This window comes from Scyliorhinus torazame, chromosome 7 (assembly GCF_047496885.1).
Source record: "Scyliorhinus torazame isolate Kashiwa2021f chromosome 7, sScyTor2.1, whole genome shotgun sequence".
Classification (NCBI taxonomy): Eukaryota; Metazoa; Chordata; class Chondrichthyes; order Carcharhiniformes; family Scyliorhinidae; genus Scyliorhinus; species Scyliorhinus torazame.
In genome coordinates, this window is record NC_092713.1 from 54,954,379 (window position 1) to 54,974,072 (window position 19,694).

The 19,694-nt window shown below is 45.2% G+C and overlaps 1 protein-coding gene across 3 annotated transcripts in view; it reads left to right on the forward strand.

The window, feature by feature from the left end:
• Nucleotides 1-19,694, forward strand: part of eif2b3 (eukaryotic translation initiation factor 2B, subunit 3 gamma) — a 217,330-nt gene that overhangs the window by 176,537 nt on the left and 21,099 nt on the right. For all 3 annotated transcript variants that reach the window (XM_072510728.1, XM_072510727.1, XM_072510729.1), the window contains one exon: nt 3,258-3,406. In XM_072510728.1, the coding sequence (XP_072366829.1) occupies nt 3,258-3,406 (149 nt within the window). The remainder of the gene's footprint in view (nt 1-3,257; nt 3,407-19,694) is intronic.

A 19,694-nucleotide genomic window follows, 5' to 3' on the forward strand; every position in this document is an offset into this window, starting at 1 on the left:
ACGAGGTCATTTGTGTATTTGAGAGAACCTAAAAGGATCAGAAGTATCAAGGTGTATTGTAGTTTTCACTATTTCACTTTTTTCTTCAGATTGTAATTCAGATCTTGTACTTCTATTAATGCTACATGTGATCCTGATGTGTAATTGTCTTTATAGAAGACATAGTCAGTTTTTTCACGATAATGCACAAAAGATTCGTTTAGATCATCCTCTCAATGGTATTGTCTTTCTGACCCTATTTTTCACCTCTCCCTCCCTCTCTCTCTCGCTCTCTCTCTTTCTCTCTCTCTTTCTCTCACTTATCACCTGCAAAGTTTTCTCCCCTGGTTTACCTCTAAACCACAGCTTCGGTACATTTTGAGATATAACACTAGCGCAATGTACTGCCTCACAAAGGGCAAACTTTGGTGACAGTAAAGGTGACCATTGTTTACAATGATGCAGTTGAGACATTTGACTGCACCATTTGCTGTGGGAGGTACACTAAAGGCAGACAAGTCCGATTAGTGGGGTCAGCTGCCCTTAATGCATATCCTTGTTCTCCAGGGAATCATTTCCCAAGTATTGGTTCTTCCACAAATATGGGCAATGTAGATTGCTATAGTGTAGATGATTGACCAAAGATGTGCAGGTTAGGTGGATTGGCCATGCTAAAATTGTTCCTTAGTGTCCAGGGATGTGTAGATTAGGTGGGGTTATGGGGTTTATGTGGTGGGAGTGGGCCTAGGTAGGGCTCTCTGTCAGAGGTTCGGTGCAGAATCAATGGGTCAAATGGCCTCCTTCTGCACTGTAAGGATTTAATGGATTCTATATTGTGGTTGCTTCCTATCTAATAACCACTGATAGCCACTTTGTGAAAATTACATTCTGACTCGCTGGTGCCGCCTTTCCGTAGTGTTATGGACCAAAGTGGGGCTTAATTTAAATAGCCCTGATTTCTCCTGTCACCTCCTGCCCATTAACAGAAACGTGTTTTTGATTTGCCTCCCCCTTTATAAGCAGTGGTGCATTTTCCAACTCCTCAGTTTTGGTACGATCCATTTCAATTCATAACCCCACAGCAAACTCATGATAGGATGAAACACAGGAGGGTAGCAACATTGCAAATGTTTTACTCGGAAGAGGGATAGAGCAAGAAATATTTCCAGGGCAAAGACCACAGGAAAAAGAATTATTGTTTAATTTGTTCTTGAATCCAAAGTCCAATTGTATATTCCTTCACAGAGGTCAGTGGACTGAACTGATGCTGGACAATTCACTTTTCCAGTAGAGTTGACTTCCATGATGAAGTAGGCACACAGAGATGAAGCAGTCTTGAAGGTGATTGTACAGACGTTCCAGTGATTGTACAGAAGTTCTAGTAGGTGGGGCTCAGATATTTAACCCGGACAGAGCCCCTTTTCTGTGCTGCTGCTAGGTAGATGGAAATATGGCAGACTGAGGATTATTAATACCACAAGGTAATATTACTGGTTTCCCCCAACTTGGGATTGGGAGGGGGGGGGGGGGGGGTCTTGTCACATGTCTCCCCACATCTTTACTTTAGCTTTGACAAAGGGTGGGTATCCCTTTGTCTGGGTCCCTGAGATTGTTAATGTTCCAACCATTAAGTCTGAAAGGAAGGTTGTGGGGTCCTTTATCCTGGCAGATGAATCGGCTCCAGTTGGCCAGGCCTGGCTTATGAAATGGAGATAGCCTGTTTATAGTTCCCTTTGAATGTGATCTCCGCAGTCCACGGGGGGCCATTAGCGTCCCTTCAGAGATAACGAGGTTCACATTTCTTTGATACTGCCAAATAGCCCCTTTTGTTCAGGTCACAGACAGACATAGCTTCAGCTATTTTAAAAAGTGAACGGCAGTTTGTTTTACCATTTTAGAAATTAGCCATGAGTAGGTACATACATATATATATATATCTCATATTTACTGTAAACATTTATGGTGCAAGACCTTGGCTCCCGACTACAGAAATGAAATTTTACATCCTGAAAACACAGCATTTACCAGTTGTTTAATACAAATGTGCACTGCGAACTACCTGGTATGGTAGATATTTCATGTGATAAATTCGAAGATGTCGTAGTATGAAAACTTAATGCTATGCTATCTTTCCCTTCTGGGCTCAGACATCTCTCTGTCTTATATTGTTTGTATCTTATTGTTTAACGGATGGAACAACTCTGAGTCAGTCTCTCTTAAAGGCCAAGACTAAGTAGTTTTGAGCAGGATCTCAAAACTGGGCTTGGGCAGCACGGTAGCACAAGTGATTAGCACTGTGGCTTCACAGCACCAGGGTCCCAGGTTCGATTCCCTGCTGGGTCACAGTCTCTGCGGATTCTGCACGTTCTCCACGTGTCTGCGTGGGTTTCCTCTGGGTGTTGCAGTTTCCTCCCACAGTCCAAAGAAGTGCAGGTTAGATGGATTGGCCATGATAAATTGTCCTTAGTGACCAAAAAAGTTTAGGAGGGGTTATTGGGTTACGGGCATAGGGTGGAAGTGAGGGCTTAAGTGGGTCGGTGCAGACTTGAAGGGCTGAATGGCCTCCTTCTGCACTGTAAGTTGTATGTTCTATGTTCTAGGACCTACAAATGCAGTTCCCAGCATGGTGATGAGTGCAGGCAAACCATCTCTTGCCATTGCACTTGGCCCTTCCAAGCTTCTGCTCTTCATCTGAATCATGTATTATGTTCAGAATCTCCAAATAATTACCGATCCTCATCACGTTGTTGGAGTGCAGTGGTTAGCATTACTGCCTCGTGCTGCTGAGGACCCGGGTACGATCCCGGCCCCAGGTCACTGTCCGTGTGGAGTTTGCACATTTTCCCCATGTGGGTCTCACTCCCACAACCCGAAGCTGTGCAGGTTAGATGGATTGGCCACGCTAAATTGCCCCTTAATTAGAAAAAAAGAATTATGTACTCTAAATTTTTTTTTTTTTAATCCGCATCACATTGTACATTGCAATTTAAATCTGAACAGTAACTAAGAATAAAGAAGCAGAGCATTAGTCGTACAAAAAATTCAAAATGACATTAAATGGGTACAATACAGTATGTGTGGAGCCTCACCTGAAGTTAGGACATTTAGGCTCCATACTGCAGGCAAATCCTTGGAAAATCTGTGCTTGATCTTTGTTTCCTCATTATTTAGCTCAGCTCCATTTTCTAATCAGTAAATGCATAAATATGCCATTTATAACCCGTATTGCAACTCAGACATGCGTTTTCATTTTAATATTTGTATTTTTCCCCACACAGATTGGTGCTGACAGTATGGTTGGCTATATGACTAAAGTAGCAGAGAATACCTCTATCAAGAGGTCAATCATTGGGGCCTCCTGCACAGTCAAAGAGAAAGTTAAAATTGCCAATTCCATAATCATGCAAAATGTCACTTTTGAAGAAGGGTGAGTGAAGTTGCATTCATGTGGAGAAAAAATCTGAACAATGGGTTTTAAAAATGCCATAGTTTAATTCTGTTGCTATACTACAGAATGCTTTACATATCTTTCTGAGGATGTTGCACTCTTGCCCTATGTAATGGTTGTAAGAGTGAGAAAAAGGGATCTGCCAAACACTCTACCCGCACCAACTCCCACCCCCGCCATCCTGCAGTTCCTTTGAAGCACATTGCCAATTGGCAGTATTTGAAAGTGTACAATTCCACACTTCCTATTTATAGCCCTGACTAATGCTCAAACATACAAAATTGAATCTCTATCTGATATCAGACATTAAAAGAAAATTGACCACGATTACTGTGGCTACTGAGAGAAAGAATATATAAAATATAAAAGACAATAATGAACTCCCAAAATAGTAAAAATTTAACGTTGTACTCAGTAAAATATCAGCTTTTTTGTTTCAGATGAATAAAATGCAGGTCCCCTGTTCATTGTAGAGTTTAAAATGATAGTGCCCAAAGTAAAATATCAAAAATCAACATTGCGTTTGTGCTAACACAAACTTATTTTTAAAACTCTTTTGCCCATTCTTCTTTCAGGTTTTTGTGTAACTGTCACCAGCAACCACTCCCACCACAATGAGTAAAAGTGCACGTATAGCTTAAGTTTCAAGCTGATATACCACTGCACTTTCAGTATAATTACTCCCTTTCATATTTTATAGATTTCTATTTGTGGTTATTTTGAAGTTGTTAGCTTTAACAAGCCCTTGCACATTTTCTTGAACTCCTGGTCAGCTTTTCATAGTTTTCTTTGTTATTAGGTATCTTTACAGCATATATGGTTAGGGTTTAAAAAAGAAAAATTGGTTACAGAAACGATGGAAGAAGAATTACCAAATTCAACTGAGAGATGTGAGTATAGTTTAGAGCAAATGAAGAGGGCACTCAACAAAGCGTATCCCTCAGCCACGTGGTGTTAACTCGATGGTATTCCAATTATGCAGCTCTTCCTGAAGGCTTTCCGTGCTTAATTGATGCTCTGTAACTACAAAAATGAAAATATAAATGTTATTTATTAAGAGCTTCGATCTCATGGAAGAGGCTTCAGGCTAATCCACATCCAACAGCCTGCTATGAAAACAATGCTCACATTTTGACAGCTGTGACAAATTCCACCACAGCAGCAGACAGTCCATATCATTTGTCTGGGCCCCCTGTTCTCAATGTGAACGGATTCCAAGATCTGGATGGAGAACTGCATCTTTTCCAAAAACAATTTTTAAAAAATTCTTTCATGGGTGTGGACATCACTCGCTAAGCAAGCATTTATTGCCCATCCTAATTGATTTTGAACTGAGTGGCTTGTTACGAGAGCAATTAAGAGTTAACCACATTGCTGTAGGCCAGACCAGGTAAGGATTTCCTTCCCTGAAGGACATTATTGAGTCAGGTGTGTTTTTATGACGATCAGCAATGGTTTCATGGTCATCTTAGACTTTTCATTCCAGATGTTTTATTGAATTCAAATTTCACCAATTGCTGAGGATTACCCTGGGTCTCTGCATACTAGTCCACTGACACCACTGCCCCCCCCCCCCCCCCCCAATCTACCTCTATGTACCACGTCCTTCTTAAGCAGCCACTTGGGATCAAGGATAACCTTCTCCCACTCCAGGGTTGGGGCACATGCACACTCTGCCACAGGTGGGGAAGGTAGTGTTTGATGAGACAGGAGGGTGGGCTGCTTGGAATTTTGTAATAAATGTCATTGAAATCCAATAGTTTTTGAGATATATTGTTTACAAACAAACAGGCGAACTTCTGTTCATCTTTAGTGGTGGAAGGAAGAATAAAATTTCAATCAACAAATGAAACATTAGTCAGTTGATACACTAGGAAGTTGAAATGCCCTATTGAGGCTCAAAAGGAATATTAAAGGTGTCATGATTATTCGGGTTCATTGCTTTGTTGATAATGCCCATAATACACCTTTGCTCCTGACCCATGGAAGCTATTCTTTTTTTTAATAAACATTTTATTGAGGTAGTTTTTGATATTATAACAACACAATAAACAATGCACATGAAACTATAAACATAGTGCAAAAGCCGTCTCCCTCCCTTACAGGTTCCACCTTTATTAACCCCCTACTCTAAGCTAAACTAACCCCCCCCCCCCGCCCCTTCTGCTGACGATTAATTTTCCGCCTAACCCTAACAGTGACCCTCTCAAGGCGAACTTGATTTTCTCCAAACAGAGAAAGCTAGCCATGTCCGATAGTCAGGGTCTCCGACTTTGGAGGCTTTGAGTCCGTCCAAGCTAATAGTATCCGTCTCCGGGCTACCAGGGAAGCAAAGGCCAGAACACCTGCCTCTTTCTCCTCCTGGATTCCCAGATCTTCCGACACCCCGAAAATCGCCACCTCTGGGCTCAGCGCCACCCTTGTTTTTAACACCGTGGACATGACATCTGCAAACCCCTGCCAAAATCCCTAAGCTTCAGACATGCCCAGAACATGTGGACATGATTCGCTGGTCCTCCTGCACATTTTGCACACCTGTCTTCCACCCCAAAGAATCTGCTCATCCGGGCCACTGTCATGTGAGCCCAGTGAACGACCTTAAATTGTATCAGGCTGAGCCTCTCACATGTTGCGGACGCGTTGACTCTACTCAATGCGTCCGCCCATAGTCCATCCTCTATCTCTCCTTCCAGCTCCTCCTCCAGGCTCTCCTCCCAGCTCCTCGGTCTGCATCTCCTCCTTCCTCTGACCCCATAAGTTCCTTGTAAATCTCCAAGATGCTCCCTTCTCCTAACCACCCTCTGGAAACTACCCTGTCCTGAATCCCCCTTAGCGGTAGGAGCGGGAAGGTTGACACCTGTTTATGTAGGAAATCCCGCACTTGCAGATACCTGAATTTGTTTCCCCTCGCCAACTCAAACTTCTCCTCCAACGCCCTCATACTCAGAAAGCTCCCCTCTATAAACATATCCCCCATCCTCTCAATCACTGCCCTCCGCCATATCCGGAACCCCCCATCCATACTTCCCGGGGCAAACCGGTGATTATTACAGATTGGGGACCAGACCGATGGTCCCGCTGCTCCCACATGTCTCCTCTATTGCCCTCAGACTCTCAGGACGGCCACCACCACGGGGCTGGTGGAGTACCGTGCCGGCGGGAACCGCAGAGGCACAGTTACGAACGCCCCAAACTGGTGTCCTTGCATGAAGCCGTCTCCATACGCTCCCATGCCGACCCCTCCCCCACCACCCACTTCCTGATCATGGCTATATTCGCCGCCCAGTAATAGTTCGTAAAATTTGGCAGCGCCAGCCCGCCCTCTCCCCGACTCAGCTCAAGCATTACCTTCCTTACCCGCGGGTTCTTGCCCGCCCAAACAAAGCCAGAGATCACTTTGTTGACCCGTTTTTAAAAAGTACCGCGCAATAAAGATGGGGAGACATTGAAACACGAACAGGAATCTCGGGAGGACCGTCATCTTCACCGTCTGCACCCTCCCAGCTAATGACAATGGGAGCGTGTCCCATCTCCGAAAATCGTCCTTCATTTGGCCTACTAGCCGGGCCAGGTTTAATTTATGCAGCCGGTCCCATTCCTGCGTCACTTGAATGCCTAGGTACCTAATGCTTCCCCCTACTAATCTAAACAGCAGCTCCCCCCATCGCCTCTCCTGTCCCCTCACCTGGTCCGCAAACTTCTCACTTTTCCCCATATTTAGCTTATACCCTGAATACTAGCCAAATTCCCCTTGAATCCTCATGATTTCTTCCATCCCCTCTAATGGGTCCGATTCATACAGAAGCAGGTCGTCTGCATAGAGCATACTCTGTGCTCCATCCCCCCCGGGACCAGCCCCTTGAGGCTCTCAGAGCCATTGCCAACGGCTCTATAGCTAGCGCGGACAAGAGTGGGGAGAGAGGGCATCCCTGTCTCGTCCCCCGGTGCAGCCTAAAATAGTCCGATGTAGTCCTATTCATCCGTACACTTGATACAGCAACCTGACCCAGTCAATAAAGCCCCGCCCAAATCCGAACCGTCCCAGTATCTCCCACAGATAATCCCATTCCACCCGATCAAAAGCCTTTTCTGCATCCATTGCAATCACTACCTCCACCTCCCTACCTTCCGGGGGCATCATGATCACATTTAACAACCTTCTTACATTGGCCGCCAACTGCCTACCCTTAACAAACCCCGTCTGGTCGTCCCCAATAACGTCCGGAACACAATCCTCAATCCTGGAGGACAAACCTTTGGCCAGCAGTTTGGCGTCCACATTCAACACGGATATCGGCCTGTAGGACCCACACAGCTCAGGCTTCTTGTCCCGCTTCAGAATCAGCGAAATCATGGGGGGAGGGGCAGCACCCCTCTTTCCTCATTGAACATCCTCATCAACACCCGCCCCAATATCCCAGGGAACGTTTTATAAAACTCCACTGGGTACCCGTCCGGCCCCGGGGCTTTACCCGCCTGCATGGCCTTCAGACCCTCCACTATCTCTTCCGACCCGATCGGGGCCCTCAGCCCTTCTACCAGCTCCCCGTCCACCTTTGGGAAATTCAGCCCCCCCAAGAAGTGCCTCATCCCCTCCGGCCCCTTAGGGGGTTCCGACTTATACACCCTACTGTAGAAATCCCTAAATGCCTTATTCACCCCTGCTGAATCTCCAACCAGGTTCCCATCTCCGTCATTTGCTTTCCATATCTCCCTGGCTGCCTCCCTCTTTCCAAGCTGCTGTGCAAGCTTTCTGCTGACCTTGTCTCCATACTCGTAGAAGGGCCATACTCGCTTTTCTCAGCTGCTCCACCGCCCTCCCTGTGGTTAACAAGCCGAACTCCGGTCCAAGCCAGCGTCAATAACTGTGTTGAAGTCCCCACCCATGACCAACCTGTGCGAGTCCAGGTCCGGTATCTTCCCCAGTATCCTCTTTATAAACTCCACATCATCCCAGTTTGGGGCATACACATTTACTAACACCACCTGCACCCCCTCCAGTTTCCCACTGACCATAATGCACCGACCTCCAACATCCGAAACTATTCTACCCACCTTAAACACCACCCGCTTATTGATCAGGATCGTGACCCCTCTAGTCTTTGAATCCAGTACCGAGTGAAAGACCTGACTGACCCAGCATTTCCTCAATCTAATCTGGTCAGTTACTCTTAAGGTACGTCTCCTGCAACATTACCACGTCCGCCTTCAGTCCCCTAAGATGCGCAAACACACGTGCCCTCTTGACCGGCCCATTTAACCCGCGAACATTCCAACTGATCAGCCTAGTTGGGGGGCTCATTGCCCTCGCCGATCAGCCTTCCCCTTTTTAGACCCGCCTCCAGCCCAAGCTCCGCGCCTCCATTGGCCTGCCCCCAGGCAGCCTCCGCCCCCAACCTCCTCTCTGTCCCTTGGCCCAAGTTCCTCCCTCGTCAGTAGAACATTTTCCCCCCTCCGCCCCCCCCCCCTCCCTAGTAACAACACTCTGTAACCCAACCCCTTTGATAAACCGAACATGTGCACACACCCCACTGCGCTTCCGTGAGCTAGCCCCCATCCCTGGCGCCGGATAGTCTCCCACCTATTGTTCCCCCCCCCCCCCCACTCCCCGCTCATACAAACATACTCCAACATCCCACACAATTGCCCGACAGAAAAACACCAAAATCTAAACAAGCACACCTCCGTCCCCCAACAGTGCAAATGAAAACCTTAACTCACTCAGCTCTGCCACTGGTCCCAAATCAATACAGAAGGCATTACAAACCGCTTCCACAAAACGAAAAACGAGAAACATTTTTTTAAAGAATAGAGGAACAAAAATAAGAAGAAAAACATGAACGTTGCAGCAAAGTTCAAAAGATCTCAGTCCACCACCAGTCCTTTCCTTTTTACGAAGTCCAGCGCGTCCTCAGGCGACTCAAAATAAAAGTGCTGTTCCTCGTACATGACCCAGAAACTAGCCGGATACAACAGACTGAACTTCACCTTTTTCTTAAAAAGGATCAACCTAATCTGGTTGAAGCCTGCTCTTCTCCTGACCACCTCCACACTCAGGTCTTGGTAGACCCGCAGGATACTATTGTCCCACTTACAGCTCCGTGTCTGCTTGGCCCACTGTCGAATGCGCTCCTCATCCAAGTATCTGTGGAATCGCACCACCATTGCCCTTGGGGGGGTCTCCCGTTCGCGGCTTCCTCGCGAGTGCTCTGTGAGCCCTGTCCACCTCCAAGGGTCAGGAGAATGCCCCATCCCCAGCAGCTTCTCAAACATATCTGCGATGTATGCCCCAGCGTTCGCTCCTTCGGACCCCAACAGTTCTCAAGTTCTGCCGGCGGGACCTATTCTCTAGGTCCTCCGCCTTCTCCAGGAGCTTCTTCTGCTGGTCCCTCAGCATCCCCACTTCCAACTCCACCGCAGTTTGATGTTCCTTCTGCTCAGCCAGCACCTTCTCCACCTTCTGGATCGCCCGATCTTGGGCATCCAAACTAAGTTCCAGCCGCTCAATCGACTCTTTTATCGGGTCCAAGCAGTCCCGTTTCTGCTTAGCAAAGCCTTCCTGAATAACCTGCATCAGCTGCTCCGTTGACCGGAGGTTCGGTCCTCTGCCATGCTGTCTCCCGCTGCAGCTTCAGCACAAGCCTTCTCTGTCTTTCTGTTTCTGCCTTTACGAGCACTTCTAGTCCTTCTCTTCATGCACCGATGTGGGAATTCAGTACACAATTGCCTCTGTCTTCAGTTTTACAGTTCAAGTCCAGTAGAAAATCGGGGGAAAAGGTCCAAAGGTCCGACCCGAGCGGGAGCCACCAAATGTGCGACGTACTCCTTTATAGCCGCCACCGGAAGTCCCATGGAAGCTATTCTAATTATCAGTAATGTCCCATGCCGAATGAAAAGTTCCTACACGGACTCTGAAGCCAAGAATGTCCATGCTATTCAATAGGAATTTGCACTAGTTTCTGGGCGATAAGGCCCTTTTTCCAATTTTTAACTGTTCTGCCCTGAACAAGTGTGGATGAGTTATTTCACCATTTAAGAGAATTAAATAACAAATGTGATGGTAGTCAGCTGCACAATTCAGTAACTTTGGTTAGTTACTGATAATCATCTATTTCATCAGCGTGTACCAAAATGTTTACTGATCATTTTGTCGGTTTTTTAAAAATAAGCAAAGGAGCTTTATTTTTTGTTCCATTAGAAAAAAAATCCACATTTATAGGAACAATAGTTTAATCCACCCAAGCCTTCCCCACCATTCAATTAGATTGTGATTGAACTGTATCTTAATTCCACTTAGTCAGCTTTTCTCCAGATTCTTTTGGCAGCGCAATCTGCAACCTCAGGATGTCACAAAGCGTTCCACAGCCAATGAAGTACTTTTGAAATAAAAACAAAACAAATGGAAAGCATTCAGGAGATCAGGCGACATTGGTGGAAAGCGAAACAGAGTTTACATTTCATTTCCAAGATTGATTCTATTTTTTTCTCTCTAAAGATGGTGCCTGACCCTGAGTTTGTTTCAGCATTTTTCTTTATAGTTCAGATTTCCTACATTTGCAGTATTTTGCTTTTTTGTGCTGAAAAGAGAGGCATGTTGCGGAAGCTTTTTTTCTTGCACTCCGGACAAATGCAAGAATGCCAAATTTCAAATGATCACAACAATTTGTACTGTAGGAAAAAGGGTGCTGATTGGTTGGCAAGCCTGCTTTGATTGGCCAAGGTGTTACCATGGGGAAAGCAACAGGGAACTTTAAGCTACCCAAGCTTCAGGGTAATTCAAAAAAGGTGCAAGGCGTGTACATATTCCTTTTGTTAGTGGAGAACGGGTCCATGCATATGAACATATGTCACTTGTGGCAAGTGCAAATGAACCGCATTACAAGCCTGGCTGATTATCTTAAATTGGTTGTTAGTGTAGCTTTTTTCACACTCAGGATTGTTCAGCAAGTGCTGCTCAGTCAGGGAATCACATGTAACAGGAGACATTTTGTTTTGCATCTTGCAAGCGCAGGCTAGTTGTGTTCTGTACTCTGCCACTGAAGTACTGTAACTGCCGTGTGTACTGTGTACAGGATGCACTTCAGCAACTTTCCAAAGCACCTCCCAAACCTGTGACCCCCAATACTTGTGAAGAAGATCAACAGGTGCTTAGAAATACAATCACATGCAAGTTCCACTCCAAGTCAAATGCCATTTTGAATTGGATGTATTTCTTCATTGTCACTGAGTCAGAGTTCTGGAGCTCCCTACTGACAATTTGAACATATCCACTTAATATTTATAATATTTATTCCCCTGTGGTTACCCACAATTCAGGATTCTCAATATTAATATCTCCAGTTCTGATCTCCTTACCAGAGAAGTAGTTGAGAAGCTTATTTTTTAAATGAGTCGACATTAATCAGATTTTTGCACATTTAATTTTGGAGAGAGAAATAATGCATTAACAAAATACACAGAAGTAGCTCCTTACAATTTAGGGAACATCTTGTCCTATTAATTAATTTCATAAGTATATGCACATTGTTCAGATAGTTGATTTTGCTTACATGTTATCCAAACAAAACTTTGCACACGATCAGTGCCACAACAACAAAAAAAATGTTTCCTGTAATATCCTGCAGTTCAGTATCGTAGTTACATCTTCTGCACTAGCCCACCCACAGCCATAATTGCTGTTTATAAGGAGGATCAATAAACAATGTGCAACTTGCAAAGAGTCATACAAGCCTGCTTGGCTTTATTCAAAGAAAAGTCTCCATAGTGGCTGTGTTTGATCACAGAGCTATAGTGTAACTCTGAATGAACATGTTTAAAGAAATGCTTAGATCTCTAATTAATTCAAATTCTTTCATTGAAGTGCACCTTTTTTTGTATAAACAGCCTTTACCAGAAAAAGATCAGAAAAGGAAATTACAACCTTTTAAGTTGTAATTAGCATGCTATGTTTTTTACTCTATGCTTTATTTCGCTTGCTTTATAATTCATAGCTTTAAACTTCATTTCACTAGCTTGTATTTTCCCTTTAATGATATACTTTTACTGCTACAATATTGCTATTTAAAGTTTGCTCCAACTTTAGAAATTATATTCATAAGACTGTATAAAATACTGTAAAATGTATTGATTTGTATACCAGATTGGCAGTGCACACAAGTACAGCTTCCTGTTAGCTGATTCTATTATGATCCAAACAATTGTGGTATTGTAAATTGATTGGCCTTGCAACAGGAATCTGATATAGAAGGACTCCAACGAATATTTATTTTATATTGCCCCTGTTGTCTCTTGTCCCTATCTTGGAATGATATTTCAGCAGATAACGTAAGCCTGCCTTGTGCCACTGTCAGTGTAAATGACCTAATTCTCAGGATTTATGATGAAATTCCTACTGAAGTGCATTTCTAGTAATGTTAATAAAACAATTGAATTTCAGGACTCGTATCTCACACTCATTGCCACTGCCCTAATTAACTCAAACTCAATCTTCTCCTCACTAGTTTCATGAGCTGCACCTAACATATGCTCCAACTTGTGCAACAATTTATTGTGCAACCGATGTGTATGAAGACCCCCTGCATGCACTCAACATCTCTTGCCACTTATGCTTAATTGGTACCCACTGTCCAATGTCTATAATGTGGAGATGCCGGCGTTGGACTGGGGTGAGCACAGTAAGAAGTCTTAGAACACCAGGTTAAAGTCTGTTGAACAAACCTGTTGGACTTTAACCTGGTGTTGTAAGACTTCTTACAATGCCTATAAGTAATAGAAAGAGAAACAAAAATGAGATATTGGGGATAAGAGCAGTTGATTCCAGTGCTTTCGGACTTTTGACTTCACCAGCATGTACAGCGTTCTCTATGCTGTATCTTGGACTTAATTTAGCAGCTACAATCCCTCTCATTCCATTTCTACCAGGCAAAGTTCCCACTCAATGCTGTTGTGTAAGTAATCTTTGAGCTAAAAAGCAGGCCTTAACTGTTTTCTGCTGAACGAGTTTAAAAACGGAAGTTGTGACCAGGGAGGTCCTTCAATTCCAATGCAATAGTTTTCAGAAGAAATAGTTATTATGCCACGGCATTCATCCTGGATCATTATTGAGTATAACTGATCTACTGCAGCATTTTTTAAAAGGCTGAAACAATTCAAAAGTCTATGAAATCTCTATCTTTCAGACTCTAACCCTACACACACGTACAAATACAGCAAGTAATTGTAGAGAAAGGTAGCATTCATGAATTGGTGTTTGAAACTATTGTTTAAAAAAACAGATTTTCTCTCTCATTTTTCTCACTCGCGTTCTCTCTCTCTCATCATTTTGTCTCTCCTGTCCTGCAATCTTTCAGACTCTAACCCTACACACACATACAAATACAGCAAGTAATTGTAGAGAAAGGTAGCATTCATGAATTGGTGTTTGAAACTATTGTTTAAAAAACAGATTTTCTCTCTCATTTTTCTCACTCGCGCGCTCTCTCTCTCTCATCATTTTGTCTCTCCTGTCCTGCAATCTCTCGGTTATTATTCATTTGTTATTCCCTCTCATTCTTTCTCCACATTTTATTGTGAATCTTATTTTCTGTCTGTGTCTCACTGACCATCAGATATCCAGCACATCGTTCACCAAGCACTAGAAAATATGAGCCTGTAATTTAAGTGCATAATTGCTGTTAAAAAGAAAGATATAGGGCAGCACGGTGGCGCAGTGGTTAGCACTGCTGCCTCATGACACTGTGGTCCCAGGGTCGATGCCGGCCCTGGGTCACTGTCCGTGTGGAGTTTGCACATTCTCCCCGTGTTTGCGTGGGTTTCATCCCCGCAACCCAAAGATGTGCAAGGTACGTGGATTGGCCATGCTAAATTGCCCCTTAATTGGAATAAATAATTGGGTACTCTAAATTTAAAAAAAAAAGGAAGAAAGATATCTGGGAGAAATAACCAATGCATTAACATTAGAATTGAGGAAATCACAGTGGTTCTTGTCACTTGGCTGTGTAGTTTATGAAGTGTTACAATCCAGTTAGGATTGTGTACATCTGTTTAACGTAGACAAAGTTTGAAATCCCAGGTACCTACCAGGAGAATAAAGCCACAAGATTCCACAGTTTTAAACAAAAATAAACTTTGCTATGCAAAGTCAGAAAAGTAAAACAATTCACAATATCTATCTAATACATTGAGAATCAGCATGAAATACATACGAATTAACAGACAAACTGTGGTTGAACATACCACAGTGCACATTAAATGGCGCACATGACCAAGATAGATTCAAATTTCTTTATTAGCAACCCACCCAGATGTCAGTGACCACTGAGTCACAATATCTCATTAAAACTCTGACTCCCTCACAAGGGATTTAAGCTCTTCACTTTCAAGGATCTAGCCTCTAATTCCCTCTATAGCCGCTCCGACTTCGTCTGCCTCAACAACTGCTCACCTCCCAATAGTTCAGAGTCCTCTCCTGAGACAGCGTTTCAGGGGATTCACAAAGTTCCATTCCCTCTAATTGCTGGTATACTTTGAACACTATCTCAAACTACTAGCTTCAAAGCTGGCACTGCCCCTGGGCTCCTCCAAAATCTAGTCTCCCGGCTGTAATGAGCTACAAATGTATCCCATGGTTTCTCTCAACCCTAATTGCTTCCAATATGGAACCAGTGATCTTCTGTCACCTTCTCAGCTCCCCAGAACTTCCTATGAGTCCTACATGCCTGGAAGTTACTAACAGTTCCCAGGGCTTCTCTATGAGCTGCACACTGAGGCCCAACTGCAACCAATAGCCCTCTCCCAGCAAAAACACAGGTAAATTGAAACCTGAGAACCTTCAGCATTACACATCTTTGTGACATCGTAGGCTTTCAGGGTTCACTGAATTATTTTAAATTCATTCAGCTCCAGCTCCCAAAACAAAATATCTCTCTGAACTGAAGTGTAATCCAGAGAGATATTTTATTTGGGGAATTAGATAGACGAGATGGAGCCATAAAAGAAGTAGATCATATGAGGTCCAAACTGAGCCAACAGCCCTCCCCAAGAAACTATTGACTTGCTGTAAAAAGACAGGTTGTCGAAGCTTTTTACCTTGCATTCATCAGGATAATTTGCAAGAATACCAAATGTAAAGGGAACAACAATTGGGAATAACAATCCCAAATGGTGCATTCTCCATCGTAAAGTCTCTACTAATCAGAGTCCACTTGCCAACCAATTAGCACTCTAATGCAGTATAAATTGTATTTCCCTTTACATTGGTATTCTTGCTCATCTATCCTGTAAGTGCAAGATGAGAAACTTCTATCCTTACACAAGACAACATTTGTGCAAAATTAGTGGACATAAAACTGATAAATGTAGCCTTCGAGAAGCTATACTGCTACTGGGAGTGAAAATGTCACTGATATGATTTAGGACATACTTTGAGCCTTTATTCGATAAACACTAACAAAAGAGATGAGTAACTAAGTAGCCTGAAAATTACATTGTATGTATTCGTGACGCTGATCTATAGGTGTTAGTGCCATTAAATGGCATACTCCCAGGCTGCTCCTATTATATCACAAATATTCAATTGAACAACAAGAAGGAATCAAAAGACCGAACACGCGATAGCATTACTGCTGTGAGACTATTCCATGTTACCTGTTTCTTTTTTAATTATATATTCTGAACTTGGGTCTTGAAACACAACACACACACACACACACCCTCCCCTTTACCCCTTGACTGACCAGGTCCCCAAAATCATAGAATCATAGAAGTTTACAGCATGGAAACAGGCCCTTCGGCCCAACCAGTCCATGCTGCCCAGTTTTTACCATTAAGCTAGTCCCAGTTGCCCGCACTTGGCCCATAACCCTCTATACCCATCTTACCCATGTAACTATCTAAATGCTTTTTAAAAGACACAATTGTACCCGCCTCTACTACTACCTCTGGCAGCACATTCCAGACACTCACTACCCTCTGAGTGAAGAAATTGCCCCTCTGGGCCCTTCTGAATCTCTCCCCTCTCACCTTAAACCTATGCCCTCTAGTTTTAGACTCCCCTACCTTTGGGAAGAGATGTTGACTATCTACCTTATCTATGCCCCTCATTATTTTATAGACCTCTATAAGATCACCCCTAAGCCTCCTACGCTCCAGGGAAAAAAGTCCCAGTCTATCCAGCCTCTCCTTATAACTCAAACCATCAAGTCCCGGTAACATCCTAGTAAATCTTTTCTGCACTCTTTCTAGTTTAATAATATCCTTTCTATAATAGGGTGACCAGAACTGCACACAGTATTCCAAGTGTGGCCGTACCAATGTCTTGTACAACTTCAACAAGACGTCCCAACTCCTGTGTTCAATGTTCTGACCAATGAAACCAAGCATGCCGAATGCCTTCTTCACCACCCTGTCCACCTGCGACTCCACCTTCAAGGAGCTATGAACCTGTACTCCTAGATCTCTTTGTTCTATAACTCTCCCCAACGCCATACCATTAACTGAGTAGGTCCTGGCCTGATTCGATCTGCCAAAATGCATCACCTCACATTTATCTAAATTAAACTCCATCTGCCATTCGTCGGCCCACTGGCCTAATTGATCAAGATCCCGTTGCAATCCTAGATAACCTTCTTCACTATCCACTGTGCCACCAATCTTGGTGTCATTTGCAAACTTACTAACCATGCCTCCTAAATTCTCATCCAAATCATTAATATAAATCACAAATAGCAGTGGACCCAGCACCGATCCCTGAGGCACACCACTGGTCACAGGCCTCCAGTTTGAAAAACAACCCTCTACAACCACCCTCTGTCTTCTGTCGTTCAGCCAATTTTGAATCCAATTGGCAACCTTACCCTGGATCCCGTGAGCTTTAATCTTCTGCAACAACCTACCATGCGGTACCTTGTCAAAGGCTTTGCTAAAGTCCATGTAGACAACGTCTACTGCACTGCCCTCATCTACCTTCTTGGTCACCCCCTCAAAAAACTCAATCAAATGTGTGAGACATGATTTTCCACGCACAAAGCCATGCTGACTGCCCCGAATCAGCCCTTGCCTCTCTAAATGCTTGTAGATCCTGTCTCTCAGAATACCTTCTAGCAACCTACCTACTACAGACGTTAGGCTCACCGGTCTGTAGTTCCCAGGCTTTTCCCTGCTGCCCTTCTTAAACAAGGGCACAACATTCGCCACTTTCCAATCTTCAGGCACCTCACCTGTGGCTGCCGATGATTCAAATATCTCTTTTAGGGGACCTGCAATTTCCTCCCTAGCCTCCCACAACATCCTGGGATACATTTCATCAGGTCCCAGGGATGTATCTACCTTGATGCGCTTTAAAATGTAAAACAAACAAACCTCATCTCTGGTGGAACCCCTTATCCCTCTCCTCCTCTCCCAACTCCGGACATTCCAAGTCGCTCCAGAAATTCTTCATCTCCGACTCATCCTTCGGTGGCTCTGACTTATACCAGCCCTTATAAAACTCCTCAAAGACCTTGTTCACCTCCGGTGCCACCACCAATCCACCCGTTCCATCCCTAATCCACATGATCTTTCTTGCTGCCGCCTGCTGACAGAGCTGGCCTGCCAGCAATCGACTGGCCTTCTCACCATACTCATAAACAATCCCCCCTCGCTCACCTCAACAGACGAACCACCCTCCCTGTGGGTAGAAGATGAAACTTCGCCTGCAACTCCTTCCTCCTCACCAAAAGCTCCGGTTCCTCCGCATATCTTTCGTCAATCTCCAAAATCTCCTCTATCAGCAGCTGCCATTCCACCTGCGCCTTCGCCTTGAATGAAATAACCTCACCCCTCACTACCGCCGTCAAAGCCTCCCAAACCACTGACAGCTAAACCTCCCCATTTCAGTTAAATTCCACATACTCCTCAATTACCTTCCCCATCCTGATGCCAAACAAACCCACATCTAGCCTCCACATCGGTCTCAGGGCCGGACCCTTCTCCAAGACCACATCCACCCAGTGCGGAGCATGATCCGATAGAACGATCGCCGAATACTCTGCCTTCCTTACCCAGCTAGCAGCGTCTTCCCCACCACAAAAAAGTCGATCATTCAGTACACCTTATGCACCGGTGAAAAGATCAAATACTCCCTATCCCGAAGATGCAAAAATCTCCTCCCATCTCCTTCATGAACCTGGCCAACACCTTTTATCTCACAAACCCAGCATCGTCCCAATTTAGGGCATATACGTTAACCAACACCACTAGCCTCCCTTGCAATGCCCCATTCAATATCACGTACCTGCCCTCCTGGTCCACCACTACCTTCTCCATTTGGAGCCTCACCCATTTACATACCAGTATTGCCACCCTCCAGGCCCTACTGTCGAAGCCCGAATGGAACACCTGGCTCACCCAGCCCTTCCTCAGCCTCATCTGGTCCTTTACCCGCAGATGGGTCCCCTGCAATAGCACCAGTTCTGCTTTTAGGCCCTTTAAGTGCAAGAAAACTCGTGCCTTCTTCACTGGTCCCCCAACGGTTGCACGGTCCACATCAGAACTCTGACGGGGTTCTCTCACATACACACATCCCCCACCATCACCATCCTCCCAGGCCCTGCCTAGCCGAAAAATCCCAGCCCCAGACCGACTCACCGTCACTCCCCCTCACCCCACCTTCCCAGAAACCCCCTCCCTCTTCCTCTTGAAAACACCTCTCCCAATATCGTCACCATCCCCCCACCATTTACATCTCCCAGGCCCATCGAAACCTGCCCATACAGGTTTCACCGGCTATGGCCCCTCCCCCCACCTTGCTGCCATTCACTAGCCAACATTACATTTGCTAGCATGGTGGCCCCTGCCAGAGCAGCCTCTCCCACAACAAAAAAAAACACCACCTCCAAGGCCCCCACACCCACCCCTTCCAAACTCCGAACAACTCCCTGGGCGGGATTCTCACAGCCCCGGGCTGGGTTGGAGAATCCCCGTGAATTGGCCAAGCTGCCCCGACTCCGGCACGCGATTCTCCGCGCCGCGGAGAATCGGCGCCATTGGCGCCAGCGTGGCTCGCGTGGCGCCGGTTGCGCCTACGCAGCCGACCCGCCGATTCTCAGGCCCGGATGGGCCGAGCGACCGTAAGAAAAGAGCCGAGTCCCGCCGGCGGTGTTCTAACCTGCTTTGGGCCGGCGGGACCTCGGCGTTGCAGGGTCGGGTGGCGGCCTGTGGTGGGGGGAGGGGATGTCCTCCGATGTGGCCTGGCCCGCGATCGGGGCCTACCAATCAGCGGGCCGGCCTC